This window comes from Amblyraja radiata, chromosome 12, assembly GCF_010909765.2.
Source record: "Amblyraja radiata isolate CabotCenter1 chromosome 12, sAmbRad1.1.pri, whole genome shotgun sequence".
NCBI lineage: Eukaryota > Metazoa > Chordata > Chondrichthyes > Rajiformes > Rajidae > Amblyraja > Amblyraja radiata.
The window spans coordinates 50527226-50545699 of record NC_045967.1 but is presented as its reverse complement, the minus strand read 5'-3'; the positions used below and the strand labels follow the sequence as shown (position 1 = coordinate 50545699).

The following is an 18474-nucleotide window of genomic DNA, read 5'->3' as shown; positions in this document are numbered from 1 at the left end:
ATAAACTTTAAATAGAAACAAAAAGGATTTTATCTTATACTATGCCAGCCAGGAAAGGTATTCAAATTTCCCAACATTTGAGTGGGAGGCAGGCAAATGATTAATAAATTGAGTTATTTCTCAAGCTTTTATCAGCATCGCCAAGTGATGTTCGTGATTAGATACGTTAGATTTTTAACGAGGTCAATCAAATCTGCATTAGCCTCTTTAAACATAGAAAAATAGGTGCAGGAGTAGGCCATTCAGCCCTTCAAGCCAAGCCATTCAATATGATCATGGCTGATCATCCACAATCAGTACTCCATCTCTGCTTTCCCCCCCATATCCCTTGATTCCTTTAGCCCAAAGAGCAAAATTTAACTCTTGAAAACATCCAGTGAATTGGCCTCCACTGCCTTCTGTGGCAGAGAATTCCACAGATTTACAACTCTGTGGGTGAAAAGATGGTTTCTCATCTCAGTCCTAACTGGCCTACCCCTTGTTCTTAAACCCCTGGCTCTGGACTCCCGCAACATCGGGAACATTTTTATGAAAGTGATAGGATGGGCTGAGAGGGGGAGTAAAGCAATTGAATCCTGAGATTCAGTCCATGGAGGGCTGCATTGAATCCATGTGAAACACTGGGTAAGCTGCAATTTCATTTAAAATAACAATGCAGAAACTAAGTAATTCTCATTGCATCAAAGAAATTTGACAGTGGGTCATGGAGATGATGATGATTTTGACTGGTTTGGATAAGTTAAGCAAAAAGAAACAGCACCAATGAGCAAATAATCCAAGGTGGAGGGAAACAATGTCCAAGGGGGAAGGGAGTAAAAAGAAATTTTTTTGTTGTGGAGAAACTCAGCGGGTCAGGCACATCTGGGGAGGGAATGAACAGATGACATTTCGGGTCGGGACCCTTCTTCAGACTGATTGACTTCAGATTCTTTACCCACGAAACAGTTATGATCTGGAATTTGCCAACCGTCAAGTAGCGTCAAGAATTGGATAAGGACTTGAGGGGAAATAGTTTGCAGGACAATGGGAATGTCTAATAAGTCAAGAGTGTTTTATTGTCATATGTCCCAGATAGGACAATTAAATTCTTCATTGCTGCAGCACAACAGAATATGTAAACATGGTACATAACAGGAGAAAAAAATAGTTCACTGTGTATATAGACACATACACACATACTCAATAAATAACAAATATAGTGCAATAATAATAATAGTCTGTTGCAGTTCAGAACTTATTTGTCGTTGTGTTTAATAGCCTGATTGCTGTGAGAAAGAAGCTGTTCCTGAACCTGGACGTTACAGTTTTCAGGCTCCTGTACCTTCTTCCTGATGGTAGCGGTGAGATGAGTGTGTGGCCAGGACGATGCGGGTCTTTGATGATGTTGGCTGCCTTTTTGAGGCAACGACTTCGATAGATCCCTTCGAAGGTGGGGAGGTCAAACCCGGTGATGGACTGGGCAATAGTCACAACATAAAATGGGGGAGACCGTTTTACTCTGAGCCGACAAGGGCCTGATGCGTCAAATGGACTCTTCCCTTACTGTACAAATGATATAATTCACTTGACTTCCCATCCATGGAACAATTAGACATTTCAACAGGTAAATAAAACAAACTTACCTGTTTATAGAATTAGTCCCATTACTGGCTGTAACTTTGGGTGTGGTATTAGCTGTTTTGTTAGTACTTTTAATGGCACTCTGAGATTTCTCCTTCGTCAGTTTATCTGTTAAAAAGAACAGAACAGACTTTTTAGACTCACTCCATTGAAAAAAATGAACATCGAACTGTACAGCACACTTTTTGCCTGCAAAAATAGTCTCTTCAATGACACAATTGCAACTGCCTCCACCACCCAGCCCAATGCATTCCAGGCACCCACCACCCTCTGGCAATTAAAAAAAACACCCTCTATAAATCAGCATCCGCTGTGTAAACGAGCTGCCACTCATCTATTTAATACAATAAATACTTAATAAATGTATTATCCACTCATCTATTTAAAATAATAAATACTTAAGCAATACTAATGCATATAACAATCATGACAATTAAAACAATTTGGAATTTTACATAGGGTCTATGAGATGGACTTGGTGTTCAGTGACAAGGCAATGGCACTTCCAGCTAACCACTTAAAATGCCGTCTGCAAAGGTTCGCTGATCTGTGACAATGAAGCTCCATTTTTAACTCTCCATCAGATTCAAGAACCACTTGCTCTCAGCAAAGTTGCTTTGCATTTGGTTGAGCAAATAATCACTTTAAAGAATGCTTACAGACAGTGAAGGGACACAAGAATGGAAAATATGAATTTAAGAAATATTTTAAATCTGACAAATGTTTATATGATGCCAATCATATAAATGATGACAATCATAGACAGAAAAGATATATATGATGACAATCATGAGAGGGAGAAACCAATTGAGTCCCTGGAACAAGACTAATCTGCAACATTACTTGTCTAGGTCCTCTTAGTTGTTCACCGCCAGCACAAAGAAATTACGATACAACTAATTAAATTTAAACTCAAAGCATTTCTTATTTAAACATATTTATTACTTTCTCCTTGAGACAGCATTGAATTTTGCTGGAGTTCACTTCTCTAGATATTGAGAATACCCGTATGACATAAGGGCAGCACAGTGGCACAGCAGTAAAGCTGCTACCTGACAGCGCCAGAAGCCCGGGTTCAATCCTGATGTTGGGTGCTGTCTGTGCGGAGTTTGCATGTTCTCCCTGTGACCGTGTGGGTTTATCACTGGGTACTCCAGTTTCCTCTTGCACTCCAAAGACGCACAGCATTGCTGGATAAGAATCAAAAGCCTACTTGATTCCCACCTCCCTCAATAATCTATCAGCACCACGGTCAAATGCATTTCCAATTCTATTATCATTGAGTGTAGGAAGGAACTGCAGATGCTGGTTTACACCAAAGATAGACACAAAATGTTGAGGTAACTCAGCAGGACAGGCTGGCATCTCCGGAGAAAAGGAAAAGGTGACATTTCAGGTGGAGACCCTTCTTCAGACTGCTTATAGAAACATAGAAAATAGGTGCAGGAGTAGGCCATTCAGCCCTTCGAGCCAGCACCGCCATTCAATATGATCATGGCTGATCATCCAAAATCAGTACCCCGTTCCTGCTTTCTCCCCATATCCTTTGATTCCATTAGCCCTATGAGATATATCTCACTGATGGGTGGAACACTACTCCGACCTCTACTCGAGAGAGAGAACACTGTATCCCCCTCAGCCCTTGATGCCATCGAGTGCCTGCCGACCATGGATGAGTCAGACGCAGAGCCGACGGTAGAAGAGCTCAGCAAGGCCATTGACAGCCCAGCCTCAGGCAAGGCCCCAGGCAGCGACAGGATTCCCCCTGACCTGATCAAGCATTGCAAGACTACTTTACTGCTTCCTTTGTATGAAGTCCTCTGCCAGTGCTGGCAAGGAGCTGTACTGCAGGACATGAGGGATGCCACCATCATTACCCTCTACAGGAACAAGGGCGAGAGAAGCGACTGCAACAACTACAGAGGCGTCTCCCTCCTCAACATCGTTGGCAAGGTCTTTGCTTGGGTCACCTTGATCCGCCTGCAGAAGCTGGCAGAACATGTCTACCCAGAGTCACGGTGCGGTTTCTGAGCTGGAAGGTCAACAGTAGACATGCTCTTCTCCCTTCGCTCCAGGAGAAGTGCAGAGAACAGCAGATGCCCCTGTTTGTTGCTTTCATTGACCTCACCAAGGCGTTCGACCTCGTCAGCAGAGATGGCCTATTTAAGGGTCTGGCAAAGATCGGCTGCCCACCAAAACTGCAGAGCATGATAGAATCATTTTACATCAATACGGATGGGACAGTGCAGTTCAATGGCAGCTTCTCTGAGCCCTTCGACATCCGCAGTGGTGTCAAACAAGTCTGTGTCCTCACTCCCACACTCTTTGGGATTTTCTTTGCTCTGCTCCTGAAACATGCCTTCGGCACTGCAACAGAGGGGATCTACCTGCGTACTAGATCAGATAGCAGGCTCTTCAAGCTCACCCGCCTCACAGCAAAGACAAAAGTATGTGAAGCTTTCATCAGAGACATGTTGTTTGCCGATGATGCTGCAGTTGTGTCCCACACCCAGCAGGAACTACAGTCACTGATGGACCGCTTCTATCGGGCACGCAAGAAGACGAATGTCTTGGGGCAGAATACAGAGGCGCCGCCTGTCATCACCATCGACGGCTACAAACTTGATGCCGTCCATCAGTTCACGTAGCTCGGCTCCACCGTCACCGACAACCTCTCCTTGAATTGAATTGAATACCTTTATTGTCATTCAGACCTTACGGTCTGAAGGAAATTTCTTGGACACAGAGATTGATAAGAGGATCGGGAAGGCAGCTACAACTCTCACTCGCTTCACAACTCGAATGTGGACCGACCCAAAGCTGACAGTGAAGACAAAGATAGCGGTCGACAACGCCCGTGTCATCAGCACGCTGCTGTACGGCAGTGAGACATGGACTACATATGCCAGGCAGGAGAGAAGACTCAACACCTTCCATCTCAGAAGCATCCGCCGTATCCTGGGCATATCCTGGCAAGACAGAGTGTCCAACGCCGAGATCCTGTCTCGCGCTGGCCTCCCCAGTATGTACACTCTACTCAGGCAGCGCAGACTGCAGTGGCTGGGCCATGACCACCGCATAAAGGATGGCCGTATTCCAAAAGACATCTCTATGGAGAGCTGACATCTGGGAGGAGAACCATCGGCCGCCCCCAGCTACATTACAAGGATGGCTGCAAGAGAGATATGAAGGCGCTCGACATCGATGTGGAGTCCTGGGAGAGCCTTGCAGCAGACCGCACGAGGTGGTGAGGTACCCTGACCCAACATCACAAAACGGGGGAAGAGAAACCGTTGAACGCAGCGGCAGACAAGCGGGCACACAGAAAGGAGCGCAGCAACTTCAACAAACCAGAGACCTCACACAAATATGACCTTTGCCACAGGGACTGTCACTCCCGTATCAGTCTCTTCAGACACAAGCGACACTGCTCCAGCCGAGGTTTGGAGCAAGCAGCCAACAACTAGGATGCATCACCCATGGTCAGTCATGACCGAGGGGGGCCTACAGGAAGAAATATATCTAACTCTCTCTTGAAAACATCCAGTCAATTGGCCTTCTGTGAGAGAATTCCACAGATTCACAACTCTCTGGGTGAAAAAGTTTTTCCTCATCTCAGTCTTAAATGGCCTACCCCTTATTCTTAAACTGTGACCCCCTGGTTCTGGACTCCCCCAACATCAGGAACATTTTTCCTGCATCTAGCCTGTCCAATCCCTTAATAATTGTATATGTTTACATAAGATCGCCTCTCATCCTTCTAAATTCCAGTGAATACAAGCCCAGTCGATCCATTCTTTATCATTGAGGTCATCAAATCACATGCAGATGATGAATTGTCCACAGGGCCACTAGCAGCCTTGACCAATAAATCACTGCACATTTGCTGAATTCTTCCACTGTGAATCTCAAAGAGCCTGCAAAAGGTGATAGGTTGCTACAAATGTTAGAAATTTTTGAAGTTATTTTTCTCACCAGTATCTTCGTTTGTGCTTTCATCAGCTTTAGCTGCATTGGTGGTTGCTGCAGCAGGTTGCGCGACTGTGCCTGGTCCATTTTGAACGGTTGCAGGTGTTGCACTCCTTGCAGGCGGATCCTTGTGATGGAATTCATTTTCAGGGACCATGTGTGCTTTCCTACTTTTCAACTGGCCAGAGTAGCTGCAAGTCGCACAAAGTGTTAAGCAGAGAAAAGAACGCTCGGAAGACTATTACAGTGCATCAGGTAAAGTGAACAGAAGAGTTAATGTGAAAACTAAATATTTTGAGCGTTGATAATGGATTTTCAATTGGCATTTAAAAGAATAAGCAAAACAAAAAGGTCATTTAAATGATAATGAAACAGCTTTCAATCTTTCCCAAATTTTCAATGGCTCTGCAGTGTAGCTATTCGTCAGTTGTATTATTCCCAAGTATACCTTACACAGCAATCTCATTCTTGCTATCCACTAGAACTCTATTCTACCCACACTACCATTCATTACACGGCAATGATCATTTGCCCACTAACACGTCTTCAGACAACCAGTTTAAAACCAGAAGTCAACTGAAACTAATTTCCAGATTAAGTAATTCAGGACTGGAGCAGATTAGACACGATTTGGCCAAAAATGATTAAAATAATCACAGTTCACTCATTGGCTACAAAATGGATCAATAATATTATTAACTGGCCCAAAGTCACCACAGCATATAAATAAAAGAGAGACATGTGGGGAAGGTTGAACTAAAACATGTGCAAAACTATAATTAATACTAAAGCAAAATGGTTAATAAAAATTATGAGGCAGCAAACATTGCAAATAATTTGTATGTTTAAATAAAAATAATATATTGCTTTCTGCCTACTCCCACCTCAATTAGAAACCAAACTGTAGCTACTCACCCAAACTGTAGCTACTGGCCAATCTCACAGAAAAAGATTTTATATCAATATTTAATATCAGTTCTCCAATATTTCAGGAAAGTTGCCATTATTTGTGGGCTCGGAGAAATATCAGCTAACCACAATCCCTTTCAAGAGCTAGTCCCACCTGAATTTCAACCAGAAATCAAGTACAGCCTCTTTTGGCTTGTTTGCCTTTATGCAGAATAATTCCACCGTGCATTCGTGCCAGAAGCATTGCAATCATGTCGCAAGCAGAAATTGTGAAAGCTGCGTATTAAACGTTGTACTACTTTTTAACATCAAGGGACTTTGCCACGTGGCTTACAGTGGAGCTAACAATGGCACTGTGGACTCCTTTGGGATAACCAACGGTAATCAGGGGTATTCTACACATTTATAATAATCTACTAACCTTTCTTTGGAAGGTTTTTTTAGAATACAGCTTCTACTTGTAATTTGGCTGGGCCAAAAAACATCCTTTTCTCAATCTTCAAATTTTAATAAATACAAAATACTGCTTAAATACTGTTTTTAGTTTCTGGGCCACCAATTAAGATTAATAGATCCCTTGACAAACTGAAAGGTGAACTAATCATACTGAAAAATGAAAGGAGACAAAAAACTGCAGATGCTGGAACCTTGAGCAATAAAAAACTGTGCTGGACGGACACAGAGGCTCGGGTAACATCTGTGGATGGAAATGGACGGATGATGTTTCGTGTCGGGACCATTCTTCAAACTAATGGAGCAGGGTAGAGAAAGCTGGAAGAGAGGTAGGGGTGGACTAAAACCTGTTAAGTGAATACAAGTGAGAGGTGATGATTGGCAGATGGGTAGAGATGGTGGCAAAAGGCCAGAAGGGGTCGCAATTTACCTGAAACGTCATCTGTCCACTCCCTCTGCAGATGTTGCCTCTCCCGCGGGGATAGAAACATAGAAAATAGTGCAGGAGTAGGCCATTTGGCCCTTCGAGCCTGCACCGCCATTCAATATGATCATGGCTGATCATCCAACTCAGTATCTCATCCCTGCCTTCTCTCCATACCCCCTGATCCCTTTAGCCACAAGGGCCACATCTAACTCCCTCTTAAATATAGCCAATGAACTGGCCTCAACTACCTTCTGTGGCAGAGAATTCCACAGATTCACCACTCTCTGGGTGAAAAATGTTTTTCTCATCTCGGTCCTAAAAGATTTCCCCCTTATCCTTAAACTGTGACCCCTCCAGCACATTGCCCTTTCGAAAAAAGGAAAGGACTATTCAAATCAGTAAAGCGTCAAGAGACACATTTGCTGCAGTTCTTCCAATGTTTCTGTGTATTGGTTCCAGATTTAAATCTTTAGCCCTTGGTTAACAGATAAGCGTTTTTTAAATTTAATTTGTTTTGGCATCCAATGAATAATAAAAAGGTAATGCGCAAATATTTTTCTTTCCAAATTCAATACTTAGTGAATTTGGTTACACAATGTTAAGCAGCAATTTCACATTGCTATCAGGTCAAAATTGCGTTTCCAATTCACTGTGTGGACCAGATCAATAATTCCATTAAAGATAGATTTGCGTTTATAAGGAGCCTTTGTTTCTTTCAGAGCATCCAATTGCCTTGCAGGCAATTAAGCACATTTTAAAGAGCACAGTCACCATTTTAAATGCAGGAATTGCAGCAAAATTGGGGCACTGCAACTTTCACAGGCAGCAGTGTGAAAATGACCGCATAATTTGTTTCTTGGTAGTATTGATTGGGAATAATTATGAGCCAGACACCAGGGATAAATAACTTCCCTGCTTTGCTTTAAAAATGGTGCAGTGGAGTACTTCCTCCCGAGTGCTAAGGGTACTCCAAATTAATGCCCAGTCCAAAAGATACCAACATAACATTCATCTGGCACCACACTAGATTGCCTGCATCGATTTGTGGGCTCAGATTGCTGGAGTGAGCATAGCACTTGACTGAAAGGACGAGAGCACCAATAACTGAACCACAGCCCGCATTTCCATTACTAATTATGTACAGTTTCTTGACCATGTAAAAAATTATTTTAAAAATAACAGAATTTAGTCATTATTTAAGAGCTTAAATTTCACACTTAATTGCGGGTTTACAATAAAATACACATTTTTCTAGGTAAGTAATGGAGCTTCAGCTTCTCATTTAAAATTACAGTTTTAAATAACACTGAAGATAGTGGTGTAAAAATTGCTGCAACAAGTTAGAAAACGGTGCATGGTCATTCAGGTTAACTCATGCATTGATTTTTGATTATGCCGCAAGTGACTAAAAGTGGGAGATGGAAAATGGTGCAGCACCCTCTGCAGGTTATTTAGGATTGTACTATTTAAATCTAATTAGATATTTGGAAGAATTCAGCAGGTCAAGCAGCAACTGTGGAGACAAAGGGACGGTCGACATTTCTGGTCAGCACTCTACTTTCAGGCTGTCTCGACCTGAAACACCAACCGTCCAGTTGCCTTCAAAGATGCTGCTTGACCCCGCTGAGTTCTTCCAGCACTTGTTTTTCTGTTTCAGATTCCAGCATGTGCAGTCTTCTTTTATCTCCACAACTAAATATTTATTTAAACAACCAAATTGAAGTGCTCAAATTTACGACACAAGGACTGAGGAGAGATTACAGTGAATGAATTCAGTATCCAATGAGATATAGAATGTAATGTGAGAAAACATTTGCATTAAGAGAGATTAAGAGTGGTGGCCCAGTGGTCGAGTTTCTGCCTGGCAGCGCCAGTTTCGATCCCGACTACGAGTGCTTGTTTGTACATTTTTCCTGTGATCGGCATGGGTTTTCCTCAGGACCTCCTGTTTCCTCCCACACTCCTAAGACATACGGGTTTGTAGGTTAATTGGCTTGGTAAAATTGTAAATTGTCCTTAGTGTGTACAGGATAGTGTTAATGTGCTGGGATTGTTGGGCCGAAGGGCCTGTTTCTGCACTGAATCTCCAAACTAAAGGGCAAAAGATCTATTTAAAAAATATATAACTACCACAATTAAAATGCAACGGTTTGGGACATCATATTTTCAAAAGATAATATTCAGTGGTAGATAGGTTCACTTGCAGTGGTTAGAAGAGCATTTCAATGCGAAATCAGGTGAAAACTTGCTAATAGAAGAAATTCACATTGCACAGTGCCTTTGATTGATACAGATGAATATATGCAATAGCGGAGCAGTGTATTTACAACATATTCAATATTACATTTAGTTGTGCAACTATTCCACTCAAGGCCACTGCTGTATTGTCACATTTATAATGGTGACACCCATTAACATCAGATATTTTGACAGCAATTGTTCGGGCCTTTGTACTTGATTTTCTGATGGTATTTTAATACTACCAATAATGTGTTTATTATAAATATAAACCCAAAACAAATGCAGCGAGGCCAATGATGATAAACCAACACCAAAGCTCAGATGTTTTCCATTAAATTACTTTGCACTAAAATCACATTCATTTGTTTCACTTTGTTACCCCATAGCCAGAGCATAGAGATCGGGTCTCTTCTCTTTTTCTTCTTGGCAAATTTTGTGCACTCTTCGCTCCAATGCTTGACCTAAATTCAGTACTTTGGGATACCAAGGGAGGACCTTCGTCAATACGATCAATATATTCCGGATGTGGACATACTCGCCAGTTTCAAGGCAGTGCACAGACGCCTGAGAGAGAATGGGAAAAATAAGACCATCAACTTCATAAAATAGCTGCTATTCCCCATAAACAAGACATGGTAGCATTTCGATATATTTATCCTATAACCAGGTTTACATTCCGTTTTTGATGGCATCTATTTATATTTATATCTATTAAGAGTTTAGTCATGTCTGTACCTACTGTCAGCCGGAAAACAAGTGTAGACAAATAAAAAATGTTGGCCTTTCTATTCTGCATGTCTCAGTTACATATTGTCGCCAACGTACTAAAAGGTCATGAAACTCTGCCAATCCTGTCTTTTCCCATCTCCTTCTCACAAGGCATGACTGAACAAGTATCCTGCTCCTTGTATTCATAGCTAAGCACACGTGAAATAAAGGTACGTTTACAAAGGTACAAACGCTCACTTAATTTTCATTCACCATCAATACAAAACAAACCTGAAATTTCACATCATAATCACTAAATGAGGCAATCACACAACCAGACTAACCAAACTTAAAATTTACCAATACAATGCATCACAGATCTATCTTTGCAACAATACAATCCACAGCCTTAAATCCAACAAATATTTTAACAGAACTCCTGCCCCAACACTGGGAAAAATAGTTCTGTGTATAACGGTCAACAATTGATCCCACAAACTTCCTATCGCCTTGATCTCAACTGTGGCAATAGACAAACTAACAGAGTGTTGAAACGTCTGTGCATGGTCAAAACAGGCTAACCCTTTAAACTTTCAACTGAGAGCTCATGTAAAACTCAGTCCAAAGCCACGTGGCTTTTCTTTTTAAATCCCAGAGCTTTGAGCAATGTTAATTAGGCCATTTGATCTCATCCTTGCGAAAGGTTAATCACCCATTCTTCACATTAAAACAATGATTCGCTGTCAATTTTTCAGCTCTCATTAAGAGTAGCTTTCCCAGGAAATTGCATGGGTTGTTGAATAACCACATGAAGGAAAGCATCAAACCACAGCATGGTGGTGCAGCGGTAGAGTTGCAGCCTAGAGCGCAAGAGACCCCAGTTCGATCCTGACTACGGGTGCTTGTCTGTACGGAGTTTGCATGTTCTCCCCTTGACCTGCACGGGCTTTCTCCGGTTTCTTCTTACACTCCAAAGACATACAGGTTTGTTGGATAATTGGCTTGTTATAATTGCAAATCGTCGCAAGTGTTTGCAGGATAGCGTTAGTGTGCGGGAATTGCTGGTCGGCGCGGAACCGGGTCTGAAGGACCCGTTTCTTTAAACTGAACAGCTATGAGGAAGTTGACTCTCAAAATGGCCAACTAACTCACCTTAGTTACTAACAAGATGGCTAAATTACACTATAATGCAACTGGCTTCCCACAACTGCCTTTGAAAAAACATTAAACCTAAGTTGGACAGAACATTGAACTGATAGCTGTAAAATCTGCAGCTTCCGGTACACCTCGCAAATGTGATCGACTTCAGTCTCTGTCCCTCTCTTTTAACACACCAACACCATCTCCCACACCCCAAACTTTGACTGCAGCAGTCTATTTCTGCCAGTAAAGAAAAAGCGATGACAAAATCAAAGCTTACTTTGGTCAGTTTGTAATGCCACTTATGTACAACATGTCTGAAATTCTCATAATCTAACTGGTCAGCCTTATTTCCTCCGTCGAATCCACTTGCTCGCAGAATCGTGAGAAACCCTGGGTAATTGCCACATTCCTGAGGGAGAAGAAGATGGACGTTAAGGAAACGGGAGACCCGGCTGGTTTGCACTGAAAATCCTTATGCAAATGACTTGAATGAAACAAGAACCAAATTTCAACAACTTGTTGCGTCCAAAACAATATTACCTTGTCGTAGATAGTTCTGTCACTGTGCCACTTAGTAACCGTCTCCAACATACTACAGAGAAACCTGCCATAGCGACTAGCCTCATTCTCTGTGCAGCTTGCCACAGTATATATAATGTCAGAAAATACCTAAGAACAAAATGAACAGACTTTACAATCAAAAGGACAAAGAGACCGACTATACATATATATATATCTTTTAAAAAAAATAAAATGGATTACCCGATCGTAACACAGAAGTGTGGAAAAATTAGGTGTCTTCAACTGATGAACTAATTCCACAAACTTTGCACAGTAAACCGCGTCTATGGCCGAGAAGATGCATCTTGGGAAGATGCACAGTTGGAGGAACTTGGTAATGGTCTCATTTTTGGTAGATTCTGAGGGAATTAAAACACAAATAAGCAGATAAAGCACGACTAAGTAATTTACCCAACCGAGGATTGCCATCAATGGATCCATGATTTTGAAACGGGCGACATGGTGTGGTCAATGATGAGGCCATATCAGGGAATGGATGGTGAATGATGGAGATTAGAATGGAGTGCAGGAGATATTTCTTTATCCAGAGGGTGGTGAATCTGTGGAATCCTCTGCCGCAGACGGCTGTGGAGGTCAAGACATTGGGTATTTTTAAAGCAGGGATTGATAGGCTCTAGATTAGTAAGGATGTCAAAGGTTACAGGGAGAAAACAGGAAAATGGGGACGAGATTGAATGACAGAGAAGACTCGATGGGCCAAATGGCCTAATTCTGGTCCAATGTCTTATGGATACAAGATTATTTAGGTGATGGTATGCTGACTCTTTTTCCCACTAATGGCAGGGGATTTTAGAATTTAAGGGCATGGACTTAAGGTAAAGGTGGAGAGATTTAAGATCTCCAGGGCACATTTTTCACTCAGAGCAGTTCATATCTGGAATGAGTTGCCCGAGGAAGCTATTGATATGGGTACAAATATGAATTAAAAAAAGACATTTGGACAGATATATGGATAGAAAGGATTTGGAGGGCAATGGGCCTAATGCAAGTCCATGAGACAAGCCCATAATGTCAATCTGGATGGCATGGACAAGGTGGGCTGAAGAACCTAATTCCGTGCTGTACAGCTCTATGACTAACAGTAACCACATGTTGAATTCAAATACTCACTGGCAAGTAACCAGTTATCTTTCTCCAATTTTAATCTCTGCACAACTCTATGAGAATGCTCCAGTTGCTTCTTTTCTTCCTCCTGAAGCTTATCCTGTAATGCTGTACAGCGTTCCTTTTCCTTTTTCTTTTTATTCAGGGGCTTGTTAAAAAATAAATAAATCGAGAACATTTAACGTGGTCATGCAACAAAACGTTGAAAACATTCAAAGTAACTTGCACTTTAAAGTTACTTAAACACGAGTGTCAAGTAACAAAATACTTCAATATAAACTGTCAAAGTTGTTCACATGTACTGCAACTGATTATGCACAGGATTATCTATGCACAGTTTTTTTTAAATTAAAATAGCTATTTTAAGATTGCAACTAGTGCATCTCAACATTCAATTGTTCAAATGCATAAGAAAAAAATAAAATAAAGGACACTGGATGTTTTCAAGAGAGTTAGATTTAGCTTAGGGCTGAAGGAATCAAGGGATATGGGGGGAAAGCAGGAACGGGGTACTGATTTTAGATGATCAGCCACGATCATATTGAATGGCGGTGCTGGCTCGAATGGCTTACTCCTGCACCTGTTTTTCCATGTTTCTACAAAGAGCTGGAGTAACTCAGCAGGTCACGTGGCATCGCTGGAAAACATGGATAGGTGTTGCTTTGGATTGGGCCATTCTTGAAATTTCCGTCCAAAGTAGGGTCCCATCCGAAAAGTCACCTATTCATGTTCTCCAGAGATGCTGCCTGACCTGCTGAACTACTCAAGCATAGTGCGTCCATTTTTTTGTAAAGCAGCATCTGCAGTTCCTTGATTCCACAAATACATAAGTGAATTAGTCATCTCAATAATCAATTAAAATCTCAATTTTCAACAGTCATTCACGTGGTACGCAAGTTGCAGGTACAGCTTTGATGAGAGCGATGCTTTCAAGCATTTAACAATATCTCAGGGAGGGGTAGGGGTGTGAAAATGTACGGTGTGCTTGCTGCAGCCTTACCATTTCCTGATTGTCATCAATAGCTTTCATTTGGATCTTCAATTTGTTCACTTCACGGTCATAACTCGTATTGGGGACTGCAAGATCATACATGCAGAGAGACCAAAATGTGGCGTAGAACTGCGGGCTGATATCATCCCACACTTTGGTAGGGTGAAGCGAAACCACAGCATCATGTACAGGTGCCATTACGATTTCACATGCATTGATGTATTTGTGGACTTTTTGTTGTTGCTTGTTTCCTTTTTCAGCTTTCTTCAATTCATCATATTTTGACTGGAAGAAAAGTTAATATTTCATTAAAATGTAATTATTGTCCACAAGATCTGTCTCTATCCATCGCCACAGCTATCCATATGGGCGCCATTTCATGCTTGTTGCATTTAATGAGATTAAGTTCAATTACAAATATATGCACTGTATATATTGAAGACGTGGTCACTTGATCCCACAAGTCTGTCCTGTCATTAAAGGATAACCTTAAGATTCAAGAGACATTTATTGTCACATGCACCAATTGGTACAGGGAAATTTGGGGTTACCATACAGCCATACAAATAATGCCTTATTGACTGATTATAACTTCAACTGAGCATCTCCTCTAGCTGTGGTAATTTTTCAGTCCCTTGTTTAATCAAGGCTATGTCTGCCTCTGTCTCCATGATATTCATGGACATTGTTTCCGTCAAGCTTTGAGGAAGACAGATCCAAAGGCTCTCAGGCCTCAGCACAAAAACATTGCCTCAATACTTGCTGTGATTATATTTCACCTTCTGTGCCTCATGCACTTAAAGACTTGGATCCTGCCACATATCAGACAACCCTCCTTCCACAAAAGTATTCAAAGACTACTTCCACTACCATTTAAGACAGAGGTAGCCAAGGGTGTAAAAGGTTATTTTATGTAGAGGGAGATTCAATGAGCAAACAAACTTCTTGCTAACAGTATTTAAGAATCAAATTATTAAGGAACAGTTTATGTACAAAAATCAAATTTGGGATCTTAATGAATCCAAAGGCATACAAGAGGGATCCTTCTGGTAAATGGTGCAAATAAAATAACTTGTATTAAAATAAATCTCAACATTTTAATAAAGTACTGGTTGAAACAGATGAAAAGATATTTGGGCCCAATGTCATCATTCCAGCAATCACCACCACAGATGGATGAGTGAACTCAGGTAGCCCAGCTGACTGACGCCCAACTGGCATCCTGTAAAGTCATGCATACAATTTCTCCTGAAGTGTCAAAACTCTTAATAGCTGTGGTAATACATCCAATATCCAAGCAACTTAATTTGACAACATTTTTCACAGTTTTTGTTTATTCATTAGCACACAACTAACGTGCAGAAAACACCCAAACTGAAAAATTTCCGAAAACATAAATCGTTTTATAACAAATTTAAACTGCTCTGCAGCTGAAAAGCCCAGGCTTAGATTCTTCATGGGCTTTTGAATCTAGCCCCATTTAATTTGTTACAATCCAAACTTCTCCGAGACTATCAAATTTTACTCATGTACAATCAATTGATGTGGCCAAAGTCGTCCCTTCCTCATTTGTACTTATACTTCATGCTGTATTCCCCCTGCCAGTGAAATGAAATGTATTGAGGTATTCAAAAGTAAGATAGACTTGGTCCAAGGTTCTGTCCATTGGTTACCTGAACAATTACTCACATGGCAAAAGGAAAAAAAAGAAGAAAAAAAGGGCTCTCCAACATAATGACATTCCCCGGCCATGACAAAATACCATCACAGTATTGCAGCTGGTAGAACTGCTGCCTCATAGTGCAAGAAACACTGGTTCCATCCTGACCTCAGGTGCTGCCTGTGGGGAGTTTGCATGTTCTGCCTACGACCGTGTGGGTTTCCTCCAGGTGCTCTAATTTCTTCCCGCATCCCATGGGTTTGGAGGTTAATTGGCCTCTGGATGGAGTGGATGCAAAGGCGGGAAAACTGGGCCAAAGGGCCTGTTGCCTTCTCTGAACTATTCAGCTCAATATGGAAACCAACTCGATGAGAGTTTAAAATATTCAAGCCAGTTCAGGAATTTTTCTTTTACCAGTTTTATCGATGAAAGTCTTCATATTTAAAGACTACTTGTCTGCAAAATATACTGATAAATTGGAAAAAAAGGTCATCTACATTCCATTCCGCAATACAAATAAACAAACTGCATATAAAGCAGCACACCTACCGAAATGTGATGAGCATACATAGGACGAGACAAGAAAAATGCAGCATCGTGAGGTGTGTGAAACTGATTGCAAAGAACATCAATTGAAGGCACTCGTCTGATGTAATCTTCCGTACTTAGATTTGAAGCTAAAAATCCTCCAAACTGCACCAGTGTATCGTGGCACTGCAAAAGTAAACAGGGCAGATTGAGTTTGCATCTACAAACAGCATTTACAGATGTCTTAGAGAGACAAAAGAGGAGCTTGTCAGCTGCACGGAGGACAGAGATGTGTGGTGCGTCCGTCACCGTGCCCGTTGGAAAGCAGCACCACTGCGTCGCTAATATTTTCAACGATGATGATGATGATGATGATGATGATAGAGTCATAGAGTGATACAATGACCAGCAATGTGACAAGAAACAATATTAATTTGGCAGTGACACCTTCATCATAGATCAAGATGCCTTCAGCTGCAAAACACATTTTTTCCAGCTGAAATAGTCTTCAGACTACGACCAAATATGTACAGGTTTGTAGGTTAACTGGCTTCGGTAAAGATTGTAAATTGTCTCGTGTGTCGGGTAGTGCTGGTGTACGGGGATTGCAGACACGGAATCTCTAAATTAAATCGGCACGGTGACACAGTGGTAAAGTTGCTGCCTTACAGCCCTTGCAGCGCTGGAGACCCGGGTTCGAACCCGACCTCGGGTGCTGTCTGTACGGAGTTTGTACGTTCACCCCGTGACCGAGTGGGCTTTCTCAGAGGTCTTCAGTTTCCTCCCACACACCAAAGACGAACAGGTTTGTAGGTTAATTGGCTTGGTTAATGTAAAAATTGTCCCTAGTGTGTGTAGGATAATGTTAAGATGCGGGGATTGTTGGTCAGCGCGGACCCGGTGGGTCGAAGGGCCTGTTTCCGCTCTGTGTCCCTAAACTAAACTACAGTACATGGTTGATTAATTAATTGGTTCATTAATTGCATATTTTAATTCTTACCTGATCGTACAATTTCCCAACTAATTTCAGATGTTTCTCTCCCCCCTCCTGGAAGATAACACCGTTCCTCTGTTGGGCCATGAGGAGGCAAAGGGGAAGAGCCAGGTCGTGATCAAGTAGTGCATCTTTTAATCGCTGGGATGACTTCTTTGTGTTCCTAATTTGTCCAAAGTATCCACCCTGTAAACAAAAGCAACAAAATAATGATACAGATATCCCTTGCATTGTGAAAATAAATGCCCATAAAAGAAAACAAATTCAAATTACAATTAAAAAAAGATTGCAGTGTAGTAGGCCACCTGACCCTTCAAATCTGTGCCACAATTTATTGGAAACAGGCCACAACTCATTTTTGGCAATTCTCCGTGGCCCTCAACTATCAAAAAAAATGTGTAACGCTGCAGCAGGTTCATATCCGGTGAATACGACCCTTAAAAAACTCCTGAAATCTTTACTTGGTGATCTAGCCTCCATAACCCTCCAAGGAAAACAATTCCAGATTCACTCCTCCTGTGAACAGAAATTGCTGTGCCACTATTGTCTAATGATCGTCCTTTTATCTACAGAGCTTTCCGCACAAGTAGAAACATCTCAACCTCCACACTATCCTACATGGCCCCATAGCAGAAGCGCCCACGTCGCGGGGCAGGAAACTGGAAATATCCTGAGCTAAGTCTGCCACCACCATCATCTACTGCGACAAGTGATGGCTCCCACTGATTGTCGCCGGAAGTCTGCGTCCTTTTCAGGGCGGATGATGTCAGCGAGACCAGCGTTTGTAACAAGATAGGCACGAAAAGACTATCCTACATTATTATTATTCTTCGTTCTTCTACTGGTTATTTTAAAAACTATGATATGACTGTTCTTTGATATAATCACTTAGACATACAAATCAGGTTATATATGTAGCCTACGCATTGAGATACAAGTTTGTAAATTAGTTTAACTTCGGAAGAAATGCCATTGTAATAACTGCATACATGTGAAGCTTTACCTCTTTGCCTTAAATATTTAACAAATGTTTCTCCGCCAGCTAATTCACTGCAGTAAAAATGTGTAGGAAGGAACTGCAAACGCTGGTTTACACCAAAGATATAGACATAAAATGCTTGAGTAACTCAGTGGGTCAGGCAGCA

At 41.6% G+C, this 18474-nt stretch overlaps 1 protein-coding gene across 5 annotated transcripts in view; it reads right to left on the bottom strand.

Moving 5' to 3' along the window:
* Nucleotides 1-18474, bottom strand: part of thoc2 (THO complex 2) — a 101526-nt gene that overhangs the window by 25804 nt on the left and 57248 nt on the right. For all 5 annotated transcript variants that reach the window (XM_033030750.1, XM_033030745.1, XM_033030746.1 and 2 more), the window contains 10 exons: nucleotides 17336-17515; nucleotides 16357-16521; nucleotides 14157-14432; nucleotides 13163-13304; nucleotides 12233-12390; nucleotides 12011-12139; nucleotides 11748-11879; nucleotides 9999-10183; nucleotides 5596-5780; nucleotides 1623-1728 (listed from right to left, as the gene is read on the bottom strand). In XM_033030750.1, the coding sequence (XP_032886641.1) occupies nucleotides 1623-1728; nucleotides 5596-5780; nucleotides 9999-10183; nucleotides 11748-11879; nucleotides 12011-12139; nucleotides 12233-12390; nucleotides 13163-13304; nucleotides 14157-14432; nucleotides 16357-16521; nucleotides 17336-17515 (1658 nt within the window). The remainder of the gene's footprint in view (nucleotides 1-1622; nucleotides 1729-5595; nucleotides 5781-9998; nucleotides 10184-11747; nucleotides 11880-12010; nucleotides 12140-12232; nucleotides 12391-13162; nucleotides 13305-14156; nucleotides 14433-16356; nucleotides 16522-17335; nucleotides 17516-18474) is intronic.